Raw genomic sequence first — 25,853 nt, 5'->3', positions numbered from 1 at the left:
CGCCCAAATGATGACGTCATCAGTCACGTGGTTCGGCCGCCATCTTGGAAAAACCGAAAAAATTTTCACCTCGATATCTCAGTGCTGAACAGAAAAAATTGAGACATGGCTCATTGTGAAGAACTCTCCATGGGGAATAAAACATGTTAATGATGACGTCATCAGTCACGTGGTCGGCCGCCATCTTGGAAAAACGGCAAAACTTTGCACCACTATATCTCCAAAAGTGCTGAACAGAAAAAATTGAGACATGGCTCATTGTAAAGAACTCTCCATGGGGAATAAAATATGTTAATGATGACGTCATCAGTCACGTGGTCGGGCGCCATCTTGGAAAAACGGCAAAACTTTGCTCCACTATATCTCCAAAAGTGCTGAACAGAAAAAATTGAGACATGGCTCATTGTAAAGAACTCTCCATGGGGAATAAAATATGGTAATGACGACGTCATATGTCACGTGGTTCGGCCGCCATCTTGGAAAAACCGAAAAATGTGCACCTCCATATCTCTGAAAGTACTGAATAGAAAAAATTGAGACATGGCTCATTGTAAAGAACTCTCCATGGGGAATAAAATATGTTAGTGATGACATCATAGGTCACATGGTTCGGCCGCCATCTTGGAAAAACCGAAAAACGTAACACCTCCATATCTCCAAAAGTGCTGAATAGAAAAAAATTGAGACATGGCTCATTGTAAAGAACTCTCCATAGGGAATAAAATATGTTAATGATGACGTCATCTGTCACGTGGTTCGGCCGCCATATTTGTCCTAAATGGCCGATAAAAACGTAAATTCCGGCAAGTCCTCGGTCTCTGACCGATTTTTCATCTGTCTGTCTGTTTGTCTGTTTGCAGCACTACGTCTACACCGTTGCACGTAGAATCGCCAAACTTTGCACACGTATTTGTCTTGCCCTGGAAGAGACTGTGCCCAATTGATGACGTCATCAGTCACGTGGTTCAGCCGCCATCTTGGAAAAACCGAAAAACTTTGCACCTTATTATCTCCGAAAGTGCTGAACAGAAAAAATTGAGACATGGCTCATTGATTGTAAAGAACTCTCCATGGGGAATAAAATATGTTAATGATGACATCATCAGTCACGTGGTTTGGCCGCCATCTTGGAAAAGCCGAAAAACTTAGCACCTCTATATCTCCAAAAGTGCTGCATAGAAAAAATTTTGAGACATGGCTCATTGTAAAGAACTCTCCATGGGGAATAAAATATGATATCATCGGTCATGTGGTTCGGCCGCCATATTTGTCCTAAATGGCCGATAAAAAAGTAAATTCCAGCAAGTCCTCGGTCTCTGACCGATTTTTCATTTGTCTGTTTGTCCGCACAGAATAAATATGATTTTCTCTGCAATCGTTCGTCCAATTGAAAGGAAATTTTCACCATCGGTGCACCTTCTCTTGTAGAAATTTTAATGATAATTAAGACGTCATAGGTCATGTGGTACGGGCTTCTTGGAATTGGAATTGTAAATTGTGGTACGGCTTGTAACATGTGGTAACATGTGGTAACATGTGGTACGTGGTAAATTGTACGTACATAACATGTGGTAAATTGTGGTAACATGTGGTACGGCTTGGAATAACCGAAAAACTTTGAACTGTCATCTGTCATCCTTCCGAGGTCGGCAAAATGAGTACCAGCTTACTGGAATGAGCCATTCGGGTATCCTGTGTCGGAATGGCGACCCATCCAGGATTGTGCCCAATAGCCTCGAAAGCTGTTTTGGCATACCTATGCATCTGAAGATGCAAAAATAAGTGGTCTTCTTTGAACAGAGAAAAGGAACAACTCCTGCCTGCTAAATTAAATAACTGCTCCATTTACAGTGAGAACATGCATTGAAAATAAACAGTTCTGAAGGTGGCACAAAATTATATAATTTTTTGAGGCAAGCCAGAGTGAAGATCTATTACCGGAGTGCCTTTTTTTTTTTCCTTTTTTTTTTCATATTGGGTACAGAATCGAGGCGCGTGTAAGAGCTATAACACATTGAACATGAAAACATGCATAGACACATACAACATACAATGAACGGTGTGGGAGACAAGAGGGGGAGAGAGAGAGGGAACACAAGCACAACAACAGTAGAGAACATGGGTGTCGGTAGATCTGTGGAAGGGGGAGGGCTGGGGAGGAGGGAGAGGTACATGGTATAAAGCAAATGAACACTACTCGGAATTTCACTACTAGGAATTTCAGGAAAGAAGTTGGGGATTGAAAGAGGTGGATTTGGGGTATTTTAACGGGGGTAGAAAAGATCGAGGTTTTGGATGGGGGAAGACAAGAGATATATAAACCACTATAACTCTAAAAGTTATAGCTTGAGTGAGGTGGTGAACAGCTGTTTTAAAGACCTGAAGGGAGGAGAGGGATTGAAGAGAGTGAGGGAGTTTGTTCCAGAGGTGGAAGAAAAGCGGAATGAAAGAGTGAAGGTGAGCAGAGAGTCTTGATTTTGGCAGTTTCAACAGAAGAGGTTTTACTTGGTGTAGGTGACCTGTATTGGCACCACATCCATTTATTTGTGATTTCTCTCTATGGGATTGTCATTTATGGCTGTAGGTTCAAAGTCATTGAAAGAAGCATGACCTTAAGGGTTGGACTATAGAGGAGAAGTTTGCAGTAGTGATTAAGTTAAGGTTGGCGAGTATATACACGCAGTCATATGGTCTGTCTTGGAGCTGGTACAGCTAGTATATCTGAGTGGGAATGTAAAATGTGCCAAAAGACAAGTTTTCTTTGAAGGACCAGTCAAGTAGTTCCAGTGAATACACAAGGAGAACATTCCCCTTTCTGAGCTGTTATTGAAGGACAAAGTACTGGAGGGTTTATCAGAAGGTTTTCACTTGCTCCATCACACATTGCTGAACATCATTTATGGCAGATATCAGATGGCTGGACCAGTTCTAAAATTATCATGGCCCCCAGCACACGTCGGTGCAGGTGCCAGTGTCCACCGTTAAGCCATTTTCAGGCACATTTCAACTGAATGTGCTTTATATTCACCAGAGCGAGTGTACAATGCGGAGGAAATGGACTGTTCTGGAAAAAAACAAACTTATCGTATCACGATGGGAAGTGATCATTGCACCTGTATTCCATTTGTGTAGTGAACATGCCTCATGTTGCTTTTCGACAATGTGTAAGCACAAACAAGTGTCTGTGCTGTGTATGACCTCACTCAAGCTGTGTTGTGCAAATAGTTTGTGGCATGGGTTTTAAACTCTGATTGCCCATTCAACATCCTTTAGATGGGGATTTTGATCATGCTCTGTAACAGATTCTGCGTTGTTCCATAGTTTGAAGAGGAACCACAGAAAAGTTGCATCGATAATGTGTGAACTGCTGAAGGACTTTTGTTCAAACTTGGTACAAGTATGTACGATGATGCAAGGATGAACGCATTCTACAGTGCATTCAGAAAATATTCAGACCCATTCACTTTTTTCACATTTTGTTATGTTGCAGCCTTATGCTGACATCGTTTAAATTCATTTTTTCCCTCATCAATCTACACTCAATACCCCATAATGACAAAGAGAAAACAGGATTTTAGAAAGTTTTGCAAATTTATTAAAAAGAAAAAACTGAAATATCACATTGACATAAGTATTCATACCCGTTGCTATGACACTTGAAATTTAGCTCAGGTGCCTCCCATTTCTCTTGATCATCGTTTAGATGTTTCTACACCTTGATTGGAGTCCACCTGTGGTAAATTCAATTGATTGGACATGATTTTGAAAGGCACACACCTGTCTATATAAGGTCTCACAGCTGACAATGTATATCAGAGCAAAAACCAAGCCATGAGGTTGAAGGAACTGCCTGCAGAGCTCAGAGACAGGATTGTGTCGAGGCACAGATCTGGGGAAGCCTACAAAAAAAATTCTGCTGCATTGGAGGTTCCCAAGAGCACAGTGGCCTCCATAATTCTTAAATGGAAGAAGTTTGGAACAACCAGGACTCTTCCTAGAGCTGGCCGCCTGGCCAAACTGAGCAATCGGGGGAGAAGGGCCTTTGTAATAGAGGTGACCAAGAACCCGATGGTCACTCTGGCTGAGCTCCAGAGATCCTGTGTGGAGATGGGAGAAACTTCCAGAAGGACAACCATCACTGCAACACCCCACCGATCTGGGCGTTGTGGCAGAGTGGCCAGACAGAAGCCAAACAGTTCAATCTTGGTTTCATCAGACCACAGAATCATGTTTCTCACAGTCTGAGAGTCCTTTAGGTGCTTTTTTGGAAACTCCAAGTGGGCTTTCATGTGTCTTTCACTGAGGAGAGGCTTCCGTCTGGCCACTGCCATAAAGCCCAGATCGGTGGAGTGTTGCAGTGATGGTTGGCCTTCTGGAAGTTTCTACCATCTCCACACAGGATCTCTGGAGCTCAGCCAGAGTGACCATCGGGTGTTTGGTCACCTCTATTACAAAGGCCCTTCTCCCCCGATTGCTCAGTTTGGCCGGCCGGCCAGCTCTAGGAAGAGTCCTGGTTGTTCCAAACTTCTTCCATTTAAAAATTATGGAGGCCACTGTGCTCTTGGGAACCTTCAATGCAGCAGAATTTTTTTGTAGGTTTCCCCAGATCTGTGCCTCGACACAATCCTGTCTCTGCGCTCTGCAGGCAGTTCCTTTGACCTCATGGCTTGGTTTTTGCTCTGATATGCATTGTCAGCTGTGAGACCTTATATGGACAGGTGTGTGCCTTTCCAAATCATGTCCAATCAATTAAATTTACCACAGGTGGACTCCAATCAAGGTGTAGAAACATCTCAAAGATGATGAAGAGAAATGGGAGGCACCTGAGCTAAATTTCAAGTGTCATAGCAAAGGGTATGAATACTTATGTCAATGTGATATTTCAGTTTTTTCTTTTTAATAAATTCGCAAAACTTTCTAAAATCCTGTTTTCTCTTTGTCATTATGAGGTATTGAGTGTAGATTGATGAGGGAAAAAATGAATTTAAACGATTTCAGCATAAGGCTCAACATAACAAAATGTGAAAAAAGTGAAGGGGTCTGAATACTTTCTGAATGCACTGTATCCTGCATTTTTTTTTGAAGTCAAAGGTCGATGGTTATGTGACCTTTAATTTAAAATCAGGGTTACTGCAATAACTTGTGAACCACAGAAGAGGTTCCAACCAAACCTGGCACAAGTATGGACTGCAATACAATGATTAACTGATTCCATTTTGGCTTCAACAGGTCAAAGGTCATGTGCGCCTATGATTATTTTTTTTTGCAGATGATAACTCGAGTTTAGAAGCATCTGATGTTTTTTCTCTTCTACTTTACTCTCTTTTCTCTCTCCCACTCTCTCTCAAGTGACCTTTAATGTTTCATGTGACATTTGAGATCAAATGTAACAATGGATTGACATCTAATGTGGGTGGAGGCATATCCATTGTCACATTTGCATCAAATTCTATTTTCTATTTGAGAATCCCCCAAAAAACTATACCCATGGAAGAGCAAGGTGACGGAGGCTACAAGGACAGTAAAGCCAAATTTGAGATGTAACATGTGGATCAACAAACAGGAGAAGGAGAAAGAAGGAAACCTATGAACCTGCACATAGATTGGGTGGGGTAATTTGGTTGGAGGATAATAAAGTTCATGCCCCGAGATGGAGGATGATCGAAGATGGTGATGTACTTTTGGCTTGAAGCTCCAGAGGGAAGATTGGGATGGAACATACTGAGGAAGGAGATATCGCAAGGATAACAAAGGAGTGAAGTGGAGGTGGGCAGTGAGCTGGAATCTTTAGAGTTCTGGAAGAACTCGTACGTCTCTGAGGGTCGGAGGGATGAAAGAGCATGTTCGAGGAGTGGCAATATAAAACAGGCCACCAAACTGTTTGCAGTTGGAAAGTAATAGGCCCATAAATTCAGCTTCAATGTGGAAGATTCCAATGATCTTGAAGGCCTTGGTTTCAATGGTGTCAATCTGAGCAAGGTATGAGGCAGGGGTGCCAACCCAGAGAGGAGAACAGACTCCATGAAGATGCGGGCATTGTTGATGCATAAGAGTTCAGGTGTGCGAAGGAACTAAAGGAAGGACCTTGCATGATGGAGGATGCCCAGTCAGTGACTATTAACAGCAACTAACCCCTTTGTCCATTATTTTGTACATTTCCAAAGTGAATACGTATTTGAGAGACGGTCAATTTTCATGTGCTGTTTGTATTTTGAGAAATTGCTTGCATGTGTGCAGGGTATGACTTGTGGCTGATTGGCTGCCTCGTGCTGGGACTCCTATTGTTCTTCTATGCAGATTCTTTGAGCAGGTGTGTACCCAGCATGATCACAGGACACATATTTGGTTGGATGAGGCATACTTTAGAAAATGCACTTTGATTACCTGTTTGTGTTTTTTTTGGGGGGTGTGGGGGGGGGGGGGATTTTGGGCATACATTAAGTTTCCAGCTCTGTGTTGAAATTGGACGATCCTTTTGCCACATGACACCATTTGTTTGGGTTTTACCTGAGGTGGGATTTGGGCTTGTCTTGTTTTATTTATTTATTTTTAATGTAAAGAAAACCGAATTCTGCTTTCAAAATGAGATGTGCTAAGTCTAATCATTATACTGCATAGTTATTTGCTTCAAATATTTATCAGAAAATGCATCATTAAAGTACCGATGCAATCTCAGATATTATCCTGAATTATTTCCCAGATGTAGACCAATTCAGTCGTGCAATTTAACCTTTTAATTGTTATGGCTTCAATTCGTTCTGTCAGTATTTTGTATTGTTGCTGATTGTGTTTTGAAATTTGTGAAATGATTGCAAATTCGCACTATTTTTAGTCACGGTTAATCTCGCTTCTATAACTGGCACATACTTTCTTGCAGTCCGATTCCCGATTGCATCGCTAACTCTCCTTTCTTGCCTCATTGACCTGAACAGGAGTGCATCATTTTTATACACATCTGGAGTCTTGCTGGGAGTCTTCGCTTCCCTTCTTGTTATTATTTTTGTCCTTAGCCGTCTGCTGCCTGCTAAGGTATGTGTGCGTGCATGTGTGATGGGCTTTTATGCCTCCACCTACGAAGTCGATGGAGGCATTATGTTTTCGGATTGTCCGTCCGTGATACGTTTTCATTACCGCGATAACTTATGAACGGCTGATGGGAACGAAGTCAAACTTGGTACAAGTATGTATTATGATGTCGAGATAAACAGATTCGATTATTGTGGTCAAAAGGTCAAAGGTCAGACATCCCGTTTGGTAAAAATTCTGTCACGCTAACTTGTGAACCAGTGATGGGATTTTGACCAAATTTGGTGTAGGTATATATTATTTTGCTAAGATGAACTGATTCGATTTTGGCATCAAGGATCAGCTGAAGGGATTTAAATTAAACTTGGTTCAAGTATGTATAATGATGTAATATCAGTTGACGTCACGACGTCGGAGAGTGCCGTTCTAGTTATTGTAATGTTTAAAATCCAAATAATGGTTTACCAGATAGACTGTGGAAATCCTGAGGATAATATCATATGTGGTATTTAAAAAAAAAAGTTTTTATCTTGTCTAGGCAACTTGTGATGGACCCTAAAATGCATACCTAGGAAAAGGTTGAGTTGCCCCAAATCACCCCAATAAACAGTTCAAATAAATACACTACCGGTCAAAAGTTTTAGAACACCTCAATTTTTCCAGTTTTTATTGAAATTTACGCAGTTTAATGTACAATGAATAACCTGAAATGGTACAAAGGTAAGCAGTAAACTGCTCGAGGTTAAAAAAAAAAAGTTTAGGTTAGCAAAAACGGGAAAATAATGTAAATTGCACAGTTATATTGTTAAAAAAAAAAGGCCTTCAGGGAACAAGTAATGGGTTAACAACTTACAGCTGTTCTGCAGCAATGTAAGTACATTAAGCCTTGAAAGTTGATGCAAAAAATTCATACAGGTGTCTCAACCTCTGCTGATTACTTGATTACCAACCCACTGTCTGTATAAAAGCAGTATTGGAACAGACTTATTGCACCCTCTGAAGCATTATTTGGACAATATTGCACTGCAGGAAGTAGAAGATTGGAAACTGGAGGAAACTCTGACAGGAAGAGGTCTGGCAGACCCAAAGCCACAACAGAATCAGAAGACAAGTTTCTGAGAGTCAACAGCTTGCGTGATAGGCGGCTCACAGGACAACAGCTTCAAGCACAGCTTAACACTGGTCGAAGTAAGCAGTCTCAGTTTCAACTGTGAATAGAAGACTTTGAGCTGCAGGTTTGACAGGTCGAGTGGTAGTAAGAAAGCCATTGCTAAGATGGCAAAATAAGAAAAAGAGGCTTTCCTGGGCCACGAAGCACCGCCAGTGGACTACTGAAGACTGGAAGAAGGTCTTATGGACCGATGAATCAAAATTTGAAATCTTCGGTTCATCACGCAGGGTTTTTGTATGCCGTCGAGTCGGCGAAAGGATGGTTCCTCAGTGTGTGACACCAACTGTCAAACATGGAGGAGGAAGCGTGATGGTCTGGGGCTCTTCTGCTGGATCCAGAGTCGGCGTCTTGCACAGAGTGACTGGCACCCTGAACCAAAAGGGCTACCACAGCATTTTGCAGCGCCATGCAATACCCTCTGGTATACGCCTAGTTGGTCAGGGGTACATCCTACAGCAAGATGATGACCCTAAACACACCTCCAGGCTATGCCAAAACCAACTTCGAGTAAAAGAACAAGACGGTTGGCTTAAAATCATGGAATGGCCAGCACATTCTTCAGACTTAAACCCCATCAAGCTGGTTTGGGATGAACTGGACAGAAGGGTGAAAGCAAAGCAACCTATAAGTGCAACACATTTGTGAGAACTTCTGCAACAGTGTTGGGAAGAACTTCCCGAACAATATTTGATTTCCATTGTAGAAAGAATGCCACGAGTGTGTTCGGTGGTTGCACTACTGGTCAAAAGTTTTAGAACACCTCAATTTTTCCAGTTTTTATTGAAATTTGTGCAGTTTAATGTCTCAATGTACTCTGAAATTAAGCATAGAACAAATAAACAATTGGAGATAAAAAAGAAATCATAGAATCATTTTGTTTAACAAAATTTGATTTAAACTTTTGACTCAGCAAAGTAGCCACCTTTTGCAGATATAACCGCCGAACACACTCGTGTTCCGGGTACCACAAAAACGGCTGCACCGATCGCAACGATACACCTCCATGCCCGTGGGATTCCCACGGATGACCCCACTAGTAATTTCAATATAGATTTCAACAAACGTAGGCTTTATGTAAAAATTGAATTACCAGGGTCCCCATTTTTTATTTTTTTTATTTACTGATTACCACTATTGTTTACCATCATAAAGCATAAATTATGCCATTGGAAACGATAGGCGATTTGCCTGGTGTTAATTAGAAACGTTTGTTTCGTGAGGTGTATAAAACAACAGGTTTGTTTCCTGATTGTGGCTTTCATTCACCATCATTGACACTTTAATATTGCAATTATCATTTTTTTCCCGTTCAACATCTGACCTCTGGGAACATAAAACCATTTCAAAACATTATTTTTTGGCAATTACATGTCAGGATGACTAAAATTAACACTGGGTTGTTAGCAGTGAACATAAACTTCCTTGAGCATGCAAGCTAGTGCTTTGTTGCCTATACACTGCCCAAACAAAGGGAGGGATTTCCATGGAACTCTGTTCCATGGGTCCCTGCTAGTTTTTCTCAAGACTGTGTGGGGTAAGGTGTTCTCTTAACTCCCTAGTTTCTGATACAGTTCTTTTTGTTTCAAATACAATCCCAAAGTGTTTTACAAAGAAGAAAAATGATAAATAAATAAAAAGACTACCTATGGTGGGAATTGGTCTCATTTTCTGCTTTCTGAAAAGCAATAATTATGTGATTATATTTCACTCCACCTGACCCAGTGTCTGTGCCTTATACATGGTGACTCTGCGATCTAATAGTCCTGGCCCGATCAAGTTTAAGGCTGCTGAGGGCAGGGACATAGTGCTTCCTGTTGATACAAATGGTGTATCAGGTCTTGTTTGAACGAATGTCATTGTAGTCATGTGACGTTTCACACTGATCTTAAGTTTGTGGCCTCAATCATCAGCTGTGTTGCTTTTCCATTGAGCCATGAACTTTTCCAGAAAGTTGATGAGCATACTATGTACACTATTATAATCACTGGGCATTGCAAGATTTGTTTTTACAGAGGTAATATTGCTGAGCAGTAATTAGTCTCTCCCCAAAGGGGATGTGAGACTTGCAATGCATGTGTGTCTGTCTGTCAAAATGGTTTTCTCTGCAACCACCTGTCCAATCGATGTGGAACTTTAAACATAGGAGGGACTTCCCATGGATAATATTTTATTGCTAACTGATGTCATAGGTCACATGGTATGGCAGCCATATTAGATTAAAGCAAAAAAAATTGGACATCATTTTCTCCGAAACAGTTCAACGGAAAAAAATAAAATTGAAACTTGCCATATCTCATCAACTCCCCATGGGGCATATAGGGTGATTATGATGACGTCATTGGTAAAGTGGTATTCCAGCCCTAATTGGTTGAAATTAAAACCTTGTCCAAAAAACTTAAACTTAATATACAGACTTGGCATTTAATATGGAAAAATTTTTTTTTCTTGACTTGGGTTTACTTTCTATACTCAGTATATCAATCTGGTGAGTTTCTTTTACACTTTGGTGATTTATTTGTTAAAAGAACCATGTCACTGATTGTCTGTCGCAGCAAGAAGTCAACAACAGGATTATATCACAGGTGGCGTGGCAAAATGTACGGACAGGTGCATTTGACGATTGGCTTCACAGTCGGGTATACAAGGGTTGTTGCGTTCTGTATTAGTGGAAAACAACTGCTGCACGTCTCCAAAAGTTATTGCCGCTTCCTCTGGAGATGGTCCGTCAACTCGACAATGCTGTTTGTCATGGAGTGGTGGCTTTACTAAATTACGGCATGAAAGACCGTGCTATTGCTCGGCAGTATGGCATCACTCAAGGTCAGGTGTCAAAGATCCTGAAATGAAATGCAATGCTCAGAGGGGTGTCCCTACTCCAATACCGAGGCCAGGACATCCCCGCAGAACCGCAAGGAGGGATGATCACCAGCTGCACCGGTTAGTCTGCAATGGCCGTACCAAGTCAGCTAATCGCCATAGGGCTGAGTGGCAGCAACTGACAAATGTACCTGTATCCAGAAGGCTAGTCAACCAACGACTGGTTCAAGCAGGCTATCGTGCCAGGCGTCCCCTGAGAAAGCCACGCCTGACCAGACAACACCGCCAGCGCTGATTGCAGTGGGCTAGAGAGTACCGTCAATGGCAGCCAGGACACTGGAATCACGTGACCTTCGGTGACGAGTCTAGATTTCTGGTCTATCGTCAAGATGGCCACGTCCGAGTGCGCAGACAAGTGCATGAAGCCCACAAAGAATATTGTATAGTGCCAAGAGTCCAAGCCGGAGGTGGTGGGGTGACCATTTGGGCTGCTTTTCATGCAGGGGGCAAAACTGACCTGGTTGTTCTGAATGGAAACCTGAACCAGTTCAAGTACAGGGCCATTCTGGAAGAAACATTGCTTCCATTTGCTCGTGCAGCCTTTCGAGGAAACTTTGTCTTCCAAGATGACAATGCACGGCCTCATCATGCTCGCATGATCCAACACTTTCTTGCTGACCGTGGTGTAGAGCATATGGAGTGGCCTGCCATGTCCCCGGATATGAATCCGATGGAGAACTTGTTGGCAGAATTAACGCGTCAAATCGACCACTTGGACCAGCAGCCGACGTCTGTGCGTGAATTGCAGCAGGCTGTTGTCACTGCATGGCAAGCAATTCCTGTGCAAACCTTGGCAAATCTCGTGAACAGCATGCCTCAACGTGTACGTGCTCTCCTGAATGCTCGTGGGGGTTACACGAAGTACTGAACTGTAATTTTACTGTCCGTAATCCCAGTCGTAATTTAACTTTTGTTTTTGTTAAAAAAATTTTTGCCTAATGTGCAAAATAAAGAGATACTTCTGGAAAACGTACAGAAGTTTAACACAGTACTGTCCATGATTTGAGTTCGATATCAGTTTACATCACTTTCAAGGATCAATTTATTTGTTTCGAAATGTCAAATGTGGTTTTTGTTTCTTTTAAAGGTCACATTAACAAAATCTAGAATAATTTCAACATAATTCCAATGAACTTTTGGTTCTAAGACATCTTGAAAAGTAAGTTCACCCCCACAAAAAAAATATTCCATATTAAATGCCAAGTCTGTATCTGATCTATGACCTGATGTGAGAGAATTAAATTTATGACGTTCATACCCCATGCCAAGAAACTATGTGATATAATAGGGTGCATGGATGATCCAAGTATGTGAGCCGTAATAGCAGTGTGTTTTGTTAACGATGGTATTTTTGTTCAGAATGAACACGTGAGGCAAGACTATGCGCTCTACTAGTGCCGTTCTAGTTCTAGTGGTGATTTGCTGCTTTTAAGAAAGTTGTCATTTTGCGGTTGCTTATTAGTTTGCTGTGTTGTAAGGGCAACTTGAGCATAGCATTTGGGAAGACTATTCAAAAGCTGAAGGAATTCATTTAATTTCCACCTGGTGCATATATTATTTGCCAGAATATAATAGATAATATAATTTATCTATATATTTAATTGGTATGGGAACCTACACAAGTCGTGCTTTGGTGTCGACCTCATTTGCCCGAGAGACATCAAGGGTCAACCACAGTGGAATGGCATCAGCTGTTGAGCAGACGAGGGGCAGGCAGATAACCCTCTCCTCTCCCTCCCTGAGGGGTCATTTATGAACCAGCCAGGTTTTCACCAACAATCTGAACATGATGTGATCATTCTCAGGAAACTACATTGGTTTCCAGAAGCTGCCATCCAAATGATTTAATACCCACAACTCTGGCTACCTATGTTATGTCCTCACAAATAGGCACTATTCCCATCATTTAAACATGTATAAATCACTGTTTGACTTGCCCATTGATCGCAGTTACCTGTTGTGTTGGCAGAGGAATGTTTTCTTCATGATTGTGGCAAGTGGCTGGTCCATGGCTGTGTTCATGATGCAGCGTGTGTATAGGAACCTGGGAACGATATTGAGTCAGCACTGGCAGATTGTCATTGGTAAGAGCTCTTTGAAGAGTATCATCCCATCCTTTTGTGTGCATGCTCACCCATGTACATGTACTGTATATATACATATACACATACACAATTTTTTTTGCATGATTGTTACAATGGAAGAAACGTAGACCAATCTATAAAGTAGCATGAAATGCTTTTGTTGTTGTTAAGCTCATATCATGAAATGACCTGTTTGTCATTTATAATTTGTGGAATGTCTGTGAGGCAAACTTTTATCTGGGTCTTTTAAACGTTTTGGTAGTGTGAGATATTGTCGTTTCACTTTTAGTCGTAATATTTTCAGATATCTTTTCAAAGTTTTGTCTTTTCATATGCCCTTTAATACAAACATGTGAGGTTAACAGGGGTAGCTTGACTTTTTATTTACTTTTGTTTTACACATGATCTAAGGCTCGTAGTCGAACTGACATACAGACAAACATACGTCACTCAACACAAGACTGTTAGATGAGACAAACACTGAGCTTAGGGAAAGTGCCATCACTTCCTAGGGTCACTTGGCACTTCCCAGGGTCTCAGAACTTCCTAGGGTCACAACCTCTTTTCCTCCTACCTTGCTCTTTCAACCTATCTGTTCTCTTTGTCATTCTCTTCTCTCCCAGCCACAACACGTGACCAGCCCACTTCAGACGAGTTTTTTTTCCTTTCTTTCTTTTAATCAATCTCCTTGTCAAGCTTACTTGCGCACCAACGCTCAGTTCATCCTTTGCCCGATTCACCTTCTTCACTCCCACAACCCTCCTGACACAGTTGTTCTAACAGAACTGCAGCCTCTGTTGTTGTCTCTGTCAGTGCCACTGTCTTCATCTGTAAAGGTAGCCTGGCATTACACAAGTCACCAGAACTTTCCCTTTCAATTTCCTTGATTTTTTTTAAACCTCTGCTTATCTGGTTACACGATAAATCACGATAAACAATCTGTTTACACGATTACGTTTACACGTTATCTGTTTTCACCTCTGTCTGTCTGGTTGTTTTTTTGTTTGTCTGTCTGTTTGTGAATAAGATACATCAAAAGGTTGTGGACGGATTTGGATGAAATTTGGTGGAGAGGTTGGGTATGTGATAAGGATGCAATGATTAGATTTTGGTGAATATCCGGATGCGGATCTAAATTTGAAATTTAAAAAAAGTGATTTCACCATTGAGAGATGGGGCCAAAAACGATATAATGCACGATATCTCAAAAAGTTGACTGATTCATACGATACTTGGTGGATAGGTCGGTTGTGTGACAATGAAGAATTGATTCAATGTTGGTGAAGATTCGAATCCGGATCCGGATCATCCACACATTCGCACTCGCCTGAATCCTCAGATCTACCATCCCTAGTCACTGTTCCCCCCCCCCAGATACTCAAACCAATTTTTTTGTCTGATCTCCCTCCCCTCTAACCTGGATTCATTTGTTTTCTCTGCTACCTGATACACATTACCTCAGTCGTCCTCCATACTTATCTTCAGCCTATGTTTCTCAAATGTCTTCTTCTACTTCTCCCAGAACCCTCTGCATCCCCCACTTACTCTCCACCACAACAGTCAAATCGCCTAAATACAACATCCTCTCCAGAATACCTTTAATTTCTACCCTCCTGCTTAACAGGTCCATCACCATTATAAGCATGAGTGGGAAGAGAGAGCTTCCTTTCCTCAATCCGATGTTCAGGCTGAACTCCTCCGACATCCCAGGCCAAACCAGAACTCTTCCCTTTGTTCCCTTGTACATCCCTTCCACCAGCCTAAATTCGAATTCCGGCACTCCCATCCATCTCAGTGTCACTATCACCATCTCTCTCGAGATAGTGTCATAGGCCTTCCTCAGGGCCACAAATCCCATTGCCATTTCACCTTGCACCTCCAACCTCTTCTCTACCAGTTTTCTCAGTGTAGACATCCCAGCCGTCGTCCCCATTCCCTTTCTAAACCCCCGATGCTCTTCTCTGATCTCCATCTTCACACTCTTCCTCATCTTTCCATCCAGAATCCTCTTCAGTAACTTCATGACATGATGAATGAGTGTAATGCCTCTGTACTTCTCTGGATCTTGAACATCGCCTTTCCTCTTCCATATCGGCACAATTATCCCTGTCCTCCCATCCTGTGTAATCGAACCCTCTCCCATACATACTACACATTCAACAGCCTGTTCGTCCAATTGACCTCGACTTCTCCCGCTGTAATGAGCATCTCTGTGTGCAACTCATCAATGACTAGCGATCTTCCCTTCTTCCTCCTTTTTAATGCTGTCCATACCTCTTGCTTCATGATCTCCGTTTGACTTTTCATTAATAATGATCTCCACCAACCTCTTCCGCATAGATTTTTCAAAACTTTTCTTTCACCACGCTCTACACAGAGCATCGCTTCTGCCGAAGCATTCTCGTTACTATGGGTTACAATTCTGGAGAGGTCGTCACTTCGACGCAGGATATTCAACTGAAGGTGCAGAAATTTGAAATTTGTTCAACGTGCTGGCGATAACTAGCCGCCTCTTCCTGAAACACAATGTGGGATCTTTAATGTCCACTGTCTAATGCTAGCAGACGAAAAGTCCAGTTCAACCTCCATCTGAGGGATGGCACAAACTTTGATTATACCATCCTACATGGTAAACACCAGGATGACAGTTTTTAGCTGGATTGCGATTAAAATCCAGGCTAGATGGCTCTGGGGTGAGTGCGAGTACGTATATGTGTCCAAACGCCCCCATTTTGATAGGCATTGTTGTTGGCCTCTTTGTACATTGGAATAATTAGTTTAGTATATCGTGAATCAGTTTTGTCAGACCCAAATCCAGCTGTATGGTACATTTAATCTTACTGCTTCTTTTCAGGCTACTTTGTGACTGTTGGCTGCATCAGCTTTGCCGTGTGCTATCGGCATGGTCCTTTGCGAGATGAGCGCAGTATTCAACTGCTCTCCTGGGCTCTACAATTGGTTTCCCTTAGCCTTATCTATCTTGGCATACAGATTCCCAAATTTTCCCTCACCGTAGTGATCATTGTCGTGTCTGTGAAGTTTATCGATTTGCCGATAGCAGGCCTTTCATGGCTCTACAGGTGGGTACGGCTTATACTTGTTTCTTTTTCTTTGGATGAAACAAAAAATTACAATTGGGTGTGGAATGCTATTGGTTGTTTGGCTTTTCTTGTTTGTTTTTGAGCAATTTATTTCTTTCTTTTTTTTGTAATTACCTTTATTCGTTTGAATCCCTGGTTCAAATCCCACATTCTGTTTTCATTAATCTGCTGTCTCAATGTACAGGGTCGTTTATTTGTCTTGTTACTACATTTCCACCCCTCCCCCTTCCCCACCATCCCCCCAACTGAAATTAATTCCATTGACACCAATTGCAACATTTTTGGCCCAACTCTTTTATGAACCAGCTTGCTAGGCCTGATTAACTGAAGTTCATTTGGGTAGAAAATTTTAATTTGTCCAGGGGGCGAACGATAACTCACCTACTCTTCGTAAATGACATGTGGGATATTTTAATGTCCGTCAATGACCAGTGTTGGCAGATGGATCCTCTGGGTTGATGTCTTTTTTGATGGACGGCATACACATTTATGAGTAGCACTACAGGCAAAACACCAGGGTGACAGTTCAAAGCCAGGTTGAGATTTGATCCCGCGCGAAACAGCCCAGAGGTGTGAATGTGCATACCTCTGGACTATATTGTTACGGATCTCAGAGACGGCACTCCCCTTAGCAAGGGGGGGTTAATCCCCTTGGCCTGTTAAGCCGGCTGTCTCTGGTCCTGGTACTTGTAACGCTCTTTTCACGGGGTGGGATTGATCAGGGTTATTGGTCAAGGTGTTCTCCCGAATACCTTCACCAATCTCTCCGCAAAACAGGGAGACAAGTACCGCTCGAACCGCGGACAAGATGGTATTTGCCGAGCGGTTTAGCAATCCGCGGTTCGAGCCGTTATCAAGAGACTAAACCCGATTCCGAGCGTTGGCCAAATCGTGCCACAGGTATTCAATCGAAAGAAAAGTCTAAAGCGATCAGGGAAGAATGAAACCAAAAGGGTAAGAAATAACAGACATTAATTATGTACAACAAACCAAAGGAAGAGAAAAGAAAGTAAGATACAGGATGAAGAAGAAGAAGATACACAGGACAGCCTTAAACAGTCTTATATTAAATCCCAGACAAACATACACACTCACACGGGGATTGTAGCTGGTAGGGTGGAAGGTCCAGGTGGATGGTCCAGGCGATGGGGTCCAGGCTCCGGTCCCGCGGGTGAAAACCCGGCAGGCAGCTTCACGCGTATCGTTCAACCGCGAGCGGACCTTACATATAGCAGGGGGACTGGGATGCTCCGTACGTAATAAATGAATGGCTTTGCCAAACGCACCCTCTCCAAGGTTCTCTTATAACGCCTTTGCAGTGAGCGCCGCCATAGAGTTCTTTCGCCACTGCCGTGTGCACACGAGTCTTGTTCAAGAGCGCCGCCGTATGGTTCTTTCGCCAGAGACGTCCCCGCGCAGTTCTTCCAAAAGGAGCCTGTCGAAAAAAGTCCGTCAAAGGGCTCTTCGCACGCTCTTTTATAACGCGAGCCAAGATCACTACGCGCTCCTCCGAAACCACGCCCGCCACCGAGATCATCTCAGCCCTGTTTGGCTCGCCGAAAGGGCCACGCCTCGGTCTCGGCGCTCCGCCCCCCTTCTTCTCCGGCTTGACCACGTGCGTAATGGCGGCGAACGCTGCTGGCAACGAAGTACCACAATTTGGAGAGGGAGAGCAAAATGGACGGAATGGGGCCTATCTTATTTGATTAATGCAACGCAGATTCAACTATTGGGAACAGGTCCTTAACTGAAACACATAATAATGAGATAACTACGAAGAGGTCCTATGGTTCGCTGTGTGTTGTTCATGGACTAACTAGGGTGCGATTTTTAACCAGCCAATTGATGGGGATATCTACAGGGGGACATTTATAAGTGATACATTTACTAAAATTTACTAGTGAAGGTTCTAAAAACCGTAACACAGCACCCGTTTTTCCTCTAGGGTCGTCTCGACCCGAACTAACTTTACTTAATGTGACACTCAGGTCTCAGGTGGAATAGCCCTCTACTATTAACCTTGCCCTTGAGTGCGACAGTTTTAAAACAACTACATATGTCCCGCCTGCTACGTTGCATCCTACCTAACAGACTCACACCCACAGGATAACTGAATTACGGAATGGTTTTCAAACTACACATAAAGCCGGTGGGGAGCATTATTTACAAAACACTATTTTGTATTTACACGGCAACCCAGGACCTGTCATTTTGGGAGACAAAAATATGTTCCTGAAAAAGAGGAAGGACATGCACTGCACTGCATCGATACACCATACTCAAGTGCCCGGGGATGCACAATTGATATTGCAGTGCACCCCCGAGCACAAGAGCACCCACAAAGCACCAAAGCACCATCAGCACCAATAAGCACCATGAACACACAAAGCACCATCCAGTGCTCATTTCACACACATTTCAATAAAAACAAACAAACTGTTGAACAGTTCTTCTTTCTGCTCCCTCTGCTGGCCGATGTTTCTTCCAGATGTTGTCCTTCTTGTGGCTTGCTGCCTATTTGCAATAATAAAAAGGCACAAAACGCGTCCATTTTTATTTAGGGCACACAGGGGCCAACTATGGGTGGTCCACCTGTCGGGCAAAAGGGGCCACCTCACTGTGGTCCGCAAGCCAACTCTTCTCTGGCCATCATGGCCGGTCCCAGCAGAGGGGCCAGGCCCCAACACGTGGGGTCCATAAGGGTGTGGTGCTTAGCCACAGAAACGTGTGGTCCATATGGTGGTGCTAGGCTGCAAGTCGTGCGGTCCATAAGGTGGTGTATCTATCCAGGCAGGCTGTGCAGCGGCGGCTCGGGCACACAAATGCGGCTCCTGCACGCTTTCCCCTCAGTGCCCAGAGAGCACGGTCCATAGGTGGGGAAGGAGGACAAACCAGAGTCAGCGGGGTGCAAGGGCGCAAGGGTACACATCAATACAAGGCAATGCAGAGGTGAGGTGCGCATGGGAGCGAGCGGAGAAAGCTCGTCCCTATCGTACGTCACCCCCCCTGTCACCTAATCTACCCTTGCCCCTTACCCCATATTTACACAACTCTACACATTTACAAATTCCGTCTCTACTGTCTCGTCTTCCCCATATCTCCCCTAATACCAAATTCATCAACAATCCCAATTTCCCAAATTTGCCATCACCAATTCATCATCAATCCCTCATAAGGAGGAAAAGATGGAACAACCAAGCACAATGTCACCCCCACGTCATGATGCGTCTCACCATTCCAAAACATTTGCACAAAAAAAACAAAACAACCATGGTGTGGAGTCATGTCATCACCTCAGGTGAGTGGCTACAGATGGTGCGAAGGGATTTCCATCCTAACTATCCTCTAAATGACTAACACTTTTACTCTACCCGGGGTCTTTCCCTGCAAAACCATTGGCCATCTTACCCTATGCGGTTCTAAAAACCAAACTCCCATTGACCTCCTGTGGCGCTCACCAATTTGGGGTCTCACTCCCCCGATTCAACTCCGTGCCTTCGCACAATTTCCGGGCTGGGTCGTGTGGCTCACCAGCAGGTCTACTCACCTGCACACCTCTGCCACTGTAGTTGCCTCCGAGCTTACCTGCTCCTTACCCTAACCTATCTACCTGGGGAAGGCCCTCTGGCGCTCTCCCCACTCGGTGCCCTCTCTGGCACTGGGCTTCCCGGGTCCGTCCTCCGGATCCTCGGGCCCCACTGAACAACTCTACTGGATCCCAGAGCCCACCTGCGGCCTCACCTGGCCGACATCCTCACAGTGGCGGAGTGCCCATTTAACCACACACACACTAACAGGCCACATGCCCAGCCATTTCCACTTCACTAATGCACCCATCCAAACACCATTCTACCACACGCACCACAGATGCCAATATCCACCACAATTTACCTATACCCTCTACCTACTCTTAAACTACCCTCCCCGGGTATTCGTGAAGGGGGTCCATCTTCCCCATCCACTCCTTTCGCACCAACCACTCCACTCCACATATTCCACACTACCCACGTCCCACTCCACACCATCCATTCCATACTCCATTCCATACCAGCTATTTCACACAACCATTCTCCATACACCTGTATTTGCACACCTGTGCTCACACGCACCGGGTGGCTCTTGCACCCGTCTTCCCTCCAGGACCATTCGCTCAATACAACTCACAATCGCACTTTTCACAATACGCTGCTCAATCACCTCCTTCACACACACTGCATCGTCTAAGCTGACTACCCCCCTTCTGAAACTCGCGCTTCCCAGTCGCCCCTTATACTACTGCGCTCCCTCGTCGTTATAATCCACCTAATCTATTCTACATCCCCACTACAGGTACAATGCCGCTACTTAACTCTACAGTTACCTATGGTCATCTATTTCCCTATACAATTATCCAAACCCTCCCTGGCTTTGTTTTCACCACCATAACCCCATAACTAATGCTCATGTGCCCGGGTGAGGTGAGGGATGGTTTATTTACCATCCCTCTACATCGGGCATCTCCCACTATCAATTTTGCCCATCCAATTTTTTTCCAATCAAATTTGCCAATCATTACTGCCAATCATTTTTACCCATCAAATTTGCCAATCATTACTGCCAATCATATTCACTATTCCCAATTTCGAATCAAAACACTATCATCATCACCGTCCATTAAACATGAGCCTCTCGGTACGTCCATGCATGTTCAAAGCTCGGCTTCGCAAAGCCGCGCAATGCATACGGGTGGTTTGGTCTACTGCAGGTTGGGTCCGTCCGGCATTCGGTTCAGGGGAGGAGGTTTGGTTGGCCGAAGGTTTAAAGCACCATCCCTACGCAGGGCCTTTCGCTCCCAAGCACGATAGGCCAACCCTGCCCGGGTGGAACGCCGCGACCACAAGGGGGCGCCGTTCCGATCCCTCCTACCTTCCCTCGAACCGGGCCGGTCGCCTTGCCCGGCAAAGCCCGGACTCGACCGTGCGGGGCCCGGCCCGGATCGTGCACGACGCTCCGAAGAGGAGTGACGCAGCACCGATCCCCGCCGGCTCCCGCAATACACACAGCCCGGCACGGACCGAGAGCTCGCGTCGGTTAAACGTCGGTCTAACCGCTGCTCCGTTCAACGTGGATGCTTTACTCGCATGCTCGCATCCATACACGACCCATTTCACACTCTCCAAACCCGGCGCTCCAACGCCGCTCGTATATCCCACACACTTTGTCGCAGCACTCGCTCGTGCATTCTCCCCTCGCACAAACTCAGGTCTACTCATAACGCTCACATACTCTTTTGTGCACTCATCCTCACTTTCGACAGCACACTCTGTTATCATGCACTCCTCTGTTACACACCTTTCTCGTGCACCTTCTTGCGCATCCATTCCACCATTCGCACACCCTGTTACACACCACCCCTCTTGCGCACCCATTCTCCTCGCACACTCTATTATCACGCACATCTCTGTTCCACACCTCTCCTCTGTTACGTCCTCTGTAACATTCACCACGGGTGTGCACACTTCTGCACACCCAATCATCACCGCACACTCTCGCACCAACTCTTGCGCACACTCTCCGGTTACATCCTCTGTAACACTCACCATCACGCGCTCCGATGTGCTCTCCCGCACCCGCGCCACAACCAGCTCGCTCTCCGTGTCGCACTCCATACACTCTGTTTCACACATACCCTCCGACGTGCATTCTCGCTCGCACTCAGTTTTACTCCCACACTTTGTAGCACACTCGCTCTTCGACGCCATTCGTACACGCGCGCCGTTCACCTTCACACACCTTTTCCTCATACGCGTGCTATTTTCTCTCACACAGCGCACCACAGACCTTTTACGAGCGCCCGGGTTACGCTGGAATCCCAAGCGCGCGAAAATTCTTTTCGCGACAAACACCTTCCCGCAAAACCTCTTAGCACCCACCATACACAGCCCGTCTCACCTTCGGGGTTCTTCTTCTTCGCTCCACACGCACCTGCAAATCTTTATAAGGATTATGCACGGCATCATGATGTGAGTACGGACTTTGCACATTTTCCATCTTTTCCTCCCGCTGTTGCTCTACCAAGTCCGTCTCTCCAATCCCAATTTCCACTATTTCTTTTTCTTTATTCACCTCGACGACCGCTGGCTTTATTAAAATTTCCTCTTCTACCTCAGCGGTCACCGGCTTCTCCATACCCTGGGTCGCGATTTCTATGCCCGTAATTTTAACCGCGCTCTGCTCCGCCTCGCTCAACCCGCGCTTCTCAAACCGCGTTACCTCGTCGCGTACCCCCGCGACCTCTTCGCTCAACCTGCGGTTAACCTCCCTCTCGGCTTACCTTACCTCATATGTGGCCTTGTCCCTCGCTAACCCCTCATTTACTTCCCCGATTTGGTTACCCACGTCCTTCAATTGGCCCCCCAATTTGCCTTCTAGCCCCCCAATTCTGTTACCCAAGTCATTTCTCAATTGCTCACTGGTACCCCTTGCTTCGTCCCTCATTGCTCCAATTTGGCCTCCCATTGCTCCAATTTGGCCTCCCATTGCTCCAATTTGGCCTCCCAATTTCTCACTATCAGCCCTCATTCTGCTTTCCATTCCCTCCGTTTTGACTATGAAGGCCTGCATTTGCACCATGAATAGGCCCCAGTCCATCGGTGCCACGGGCGCGGCTGCCACGACCATGTGCGTGGCGCCATCTTGTGCCCCTCCTGTAACCTCGTGCGAGGCGCCACCATCTTGTGCGCCTGCAACCCCCTCTACCACATGCTCATTGCTCTCCTCCTCCCTGGGGTCCTGGGTTGCCTCTAACCCCTCATTCTCCCCTACCGGCACCCGATCACCTTGATCATCCATGGCACGACTTTAATTTAGGATGTTAACAAAATTTCGGCCACTCGTAATTTCGACCAAATTTTAAGACGTTTTAAAAATTTGGTTTGGGTCCAAATCCCACTCCTCGACACCAATTGTTACGGATCTCAGAGACGGCACTCCTCTTAGCAAGGGGGGGTTAATCCCCTTGGCCTGTTAAGCCGGCCGTCTCTGGTCCTGGTACTTGTAACGCTCTTTTGCGGGGTGGGATTGATCAGGGTTATTGGTCAAGGTGTTCTCCCGAATACCTTCACCAATCCCTCCGCAAGACAGGGAGACAAGTACCGCTCGAACCGCGGACAAGATGGTATTTGCCGAGCGGTTTAGCAATCCGCGGTTCGAGCCGTTATCAAGAGACTAAACCTGATTCCGAGCGTTGGCCAAATCGTGCCACAGGTATTCAATCGAAAGAAAAGACTAAAGCGATCGGGGAAGAATGAAACCAAAAGGGTAAGAAATAACAGACATTTATTAAATATGTACAACAAACCAAAGGAAGAGAAAAGAAAGTAATATACAGGACGAAGAAGAAGAAGATACACAGGGCAGCCTTAAACAGTCTTATATTAAACCCCAGACAAACATACACACTCACACGGGGATTGTAGCTGGTAGGGTGGAAGGTCCAGGTGGATGGTCCACTGGTCCAGGCAATGGGGTCCAGGCTCCGGTCCCGCGGGCGAAAAGCCGGCAGGCAGCTTCGCGCGTATCATTCAACCGCGAGCGGACCTTACGTATAGCGGGGGGACTGGGATGCTCCGTATGTAATAAATGAATGGCTTTGCCAAACGCACCCTCTCCAAGGTTCTCATAACGCCTTTGCAGTGAGCGCCGCCGTAGAGTTCTTTCGCCACTGCCGTGTGCATGCGAGTCCTGTTCAAGAGCGCCGCCGTATGGTTCTTTTGCCAGAGACGTCCCCGCGCAGTTCTTCCAAAAGGAGCCCGTCGAAAGAAGTCCATCAAAGTGCTCTTCGCGCACTCTTTTATAACGCGAGCCAAGATCACTACGCGCTCCTCCGAAACCACACCCGCCACCGAGCTCATCTCAGCCCTGGTTGGCTCGCCGAAAGGGCCACGCCTCGGTCTCGGCGCTCCCCCCCCCTTCTTCTCCGCCTTGACCACGTGCGTAATGGCGGCGAACGCTGCTGTCAACGAAGTACCACAATTTGGAGAGGGAGAGCAAAATGGCCGGAATGGGGCCTATCTTATTTGATTAATGCAACGCAGATTCATCTATTGGGAACAGGTCCTTAACTGAAACACATAATAATGAGATAACTACGAAGAGGTCCTATGGTTCGCTGCGTTGTTGTTCATGGACTAACTAGGGTGCGATTTTTAACCAGCCAATTGATGGGGATATCTACAGGGGGACATTTATAAGGGATACATTTACTAAAATTTACTAGTGAAGGTTCTACAAACCGTAACTATATATATATATATATATATATATATATATATATATATATATATATATATATATATATATACACACAGACTTGGCATTTAATATGGAATTTTTTTTTTGTGGGGGTGAACTTACTTTTCAAGATGTCTTAGAACCAAAAGTTCATTGGAATTATGTTGAAATTATTCTAGATTTTGTTAATGTGACCTTTAAAAGAAACAAAAACCACATTTGACATTTTGAAACAAATAAATTGATCCTTGAAAGTGATGTAAACTGATATCGAACTCAATTCATGGACAGTACTGTGTTAAACTTCTGTACGTTTTCCAGAAGTATCTCTTTATTTTGCACATTAGCCAATTTTTTTTTAACAAAAACAAAAGTTAAATTACGACTGGGATTACGGACAGTAAAATTACAGTTCAGTACTTCGTGTAACCCCGACGAGCATTCAGGAGAGCACGTACATGTTGAGGCATGCTGTTCACGAGATTTGCCAAGGTTTGGACAGGAATCGCTTGCCATGCAGTGACAATAGCCTGCTGCAATTCACGCACAGAGGTCGGTTGCTTGTCCAAATGGTCGATTTGACGCGTTAATTCTGCCCACAAGTTCTCTATCGGATTCATATCCGAGGACATGGCAGGCCACTCCATATGCTCTACACCACGGTCAGCAAGAAAGTGTTGGATCATGCGAGCACAATGAGGCCGTGCATTGTCATCTTGGAAGACAAAGTTTCCGCGAAAGGCTGCACGAGCAAATGTAAGCGATGTTTCTTCCAGAATGGCCCTGTACTTGCACTGGTTCAGGTTTCCATTCAGAACAACCAGGTCAGTTTTGCCCCCTGCATGAAAAGCAGCCCAAACGGTCACCCCATCACCTCCAGCTTGGACTCTTGGCACTATACAATCTTTCTTGTAGGCTTCATGCACTTGTCTGTGCACTCGGACGTGGCCATCTTGACGATAGACCAGAAATCTAGACTCGTCACTGAAGATCACGTGATTCCAGTGTCTTGGCTGCCATTGACGGTGCTCTCTGGCCCACTGCAATCAGCGCTGGAGGTGTTGTCTGGTCAGGCGTGGCTTTCTCAGGGAACGCCTGGCACGATAGCCTGCTTGAACCAGTCGTTTGTTGACTAGCCTTCTGGATACAGGCACATTTATCAGTTGCTGCCACTCAGCCCTAAGCCGATTAGCTGACTTGGTACGGCCATTGCGGACTAACCGGTGCAGCTGGCGATCATCCCTCCTTGTGGTTCTGCGGGGACGTCCTGGCCTCAGTATTGGAGTAGGGACACCCCTCTGAGCATTTCGTTTCAGGATCTTT

The 25,853-nt window shown here is 44.9% G+C and overlaps 1 protein-coding gene across 4 annotated transcripts in view; it reads left to right on the top strand.

Moving 5' to 3' along the window:
• The window catches only part of LOC137431707 (nuclear envelope integral membrane protein 1), a 115,397-nt gene that overhangs the window by 45,180 nt on the left and 44,364 nt on the right, over nucleotides 1-25,853 (top strand). For all 4 annotated transcript variants that reach the window (XM_068123335.2, XM_068123333.2, XM_078782368.1 and 1 more), the window contains 4 exons: nucleotides 6,238-6,310; nucleotides 6,933-7,029; nucleotides 13,044-13,158; nucleotides 16,013-16,238. In XM_068123335.2, the coding sequence (XP_067979436.2) occupies nucleotides 6,238-6,310; nucleotides 6,933-7,029; nucleotides 13,044-13,158; nucleotides 16,013-16,238 (511 nt within the window). The remainder of the gene's footprint in view (nucleotides 1-6,237; nucleotides 6,311-6,932; nucleotides 7,030-13,043; nucleotides 13,159-16,012; nucleotides 16,239-25,853) is intronic.

The sequence above is a fragment of the Myxine glutinosa genome, chromosome 7, assembly GCF_964187855.1.
Source record: "Myxine glutinosa chromosome 7, kmMyxGlut1.1, whole genome shotgun sequence".
Taxonomy (NCBI): domain Eukaryota; kingdom Metazoa; phylum Chordata; class Myxini; order Myxiniformes; family Myxinidae; genus Myxine; species Myxine glutinosa.
Note: the sequence above shows the minus strand (reverse complement) of the source record. Positions and strands in the feature narration are given on the sequence as shown.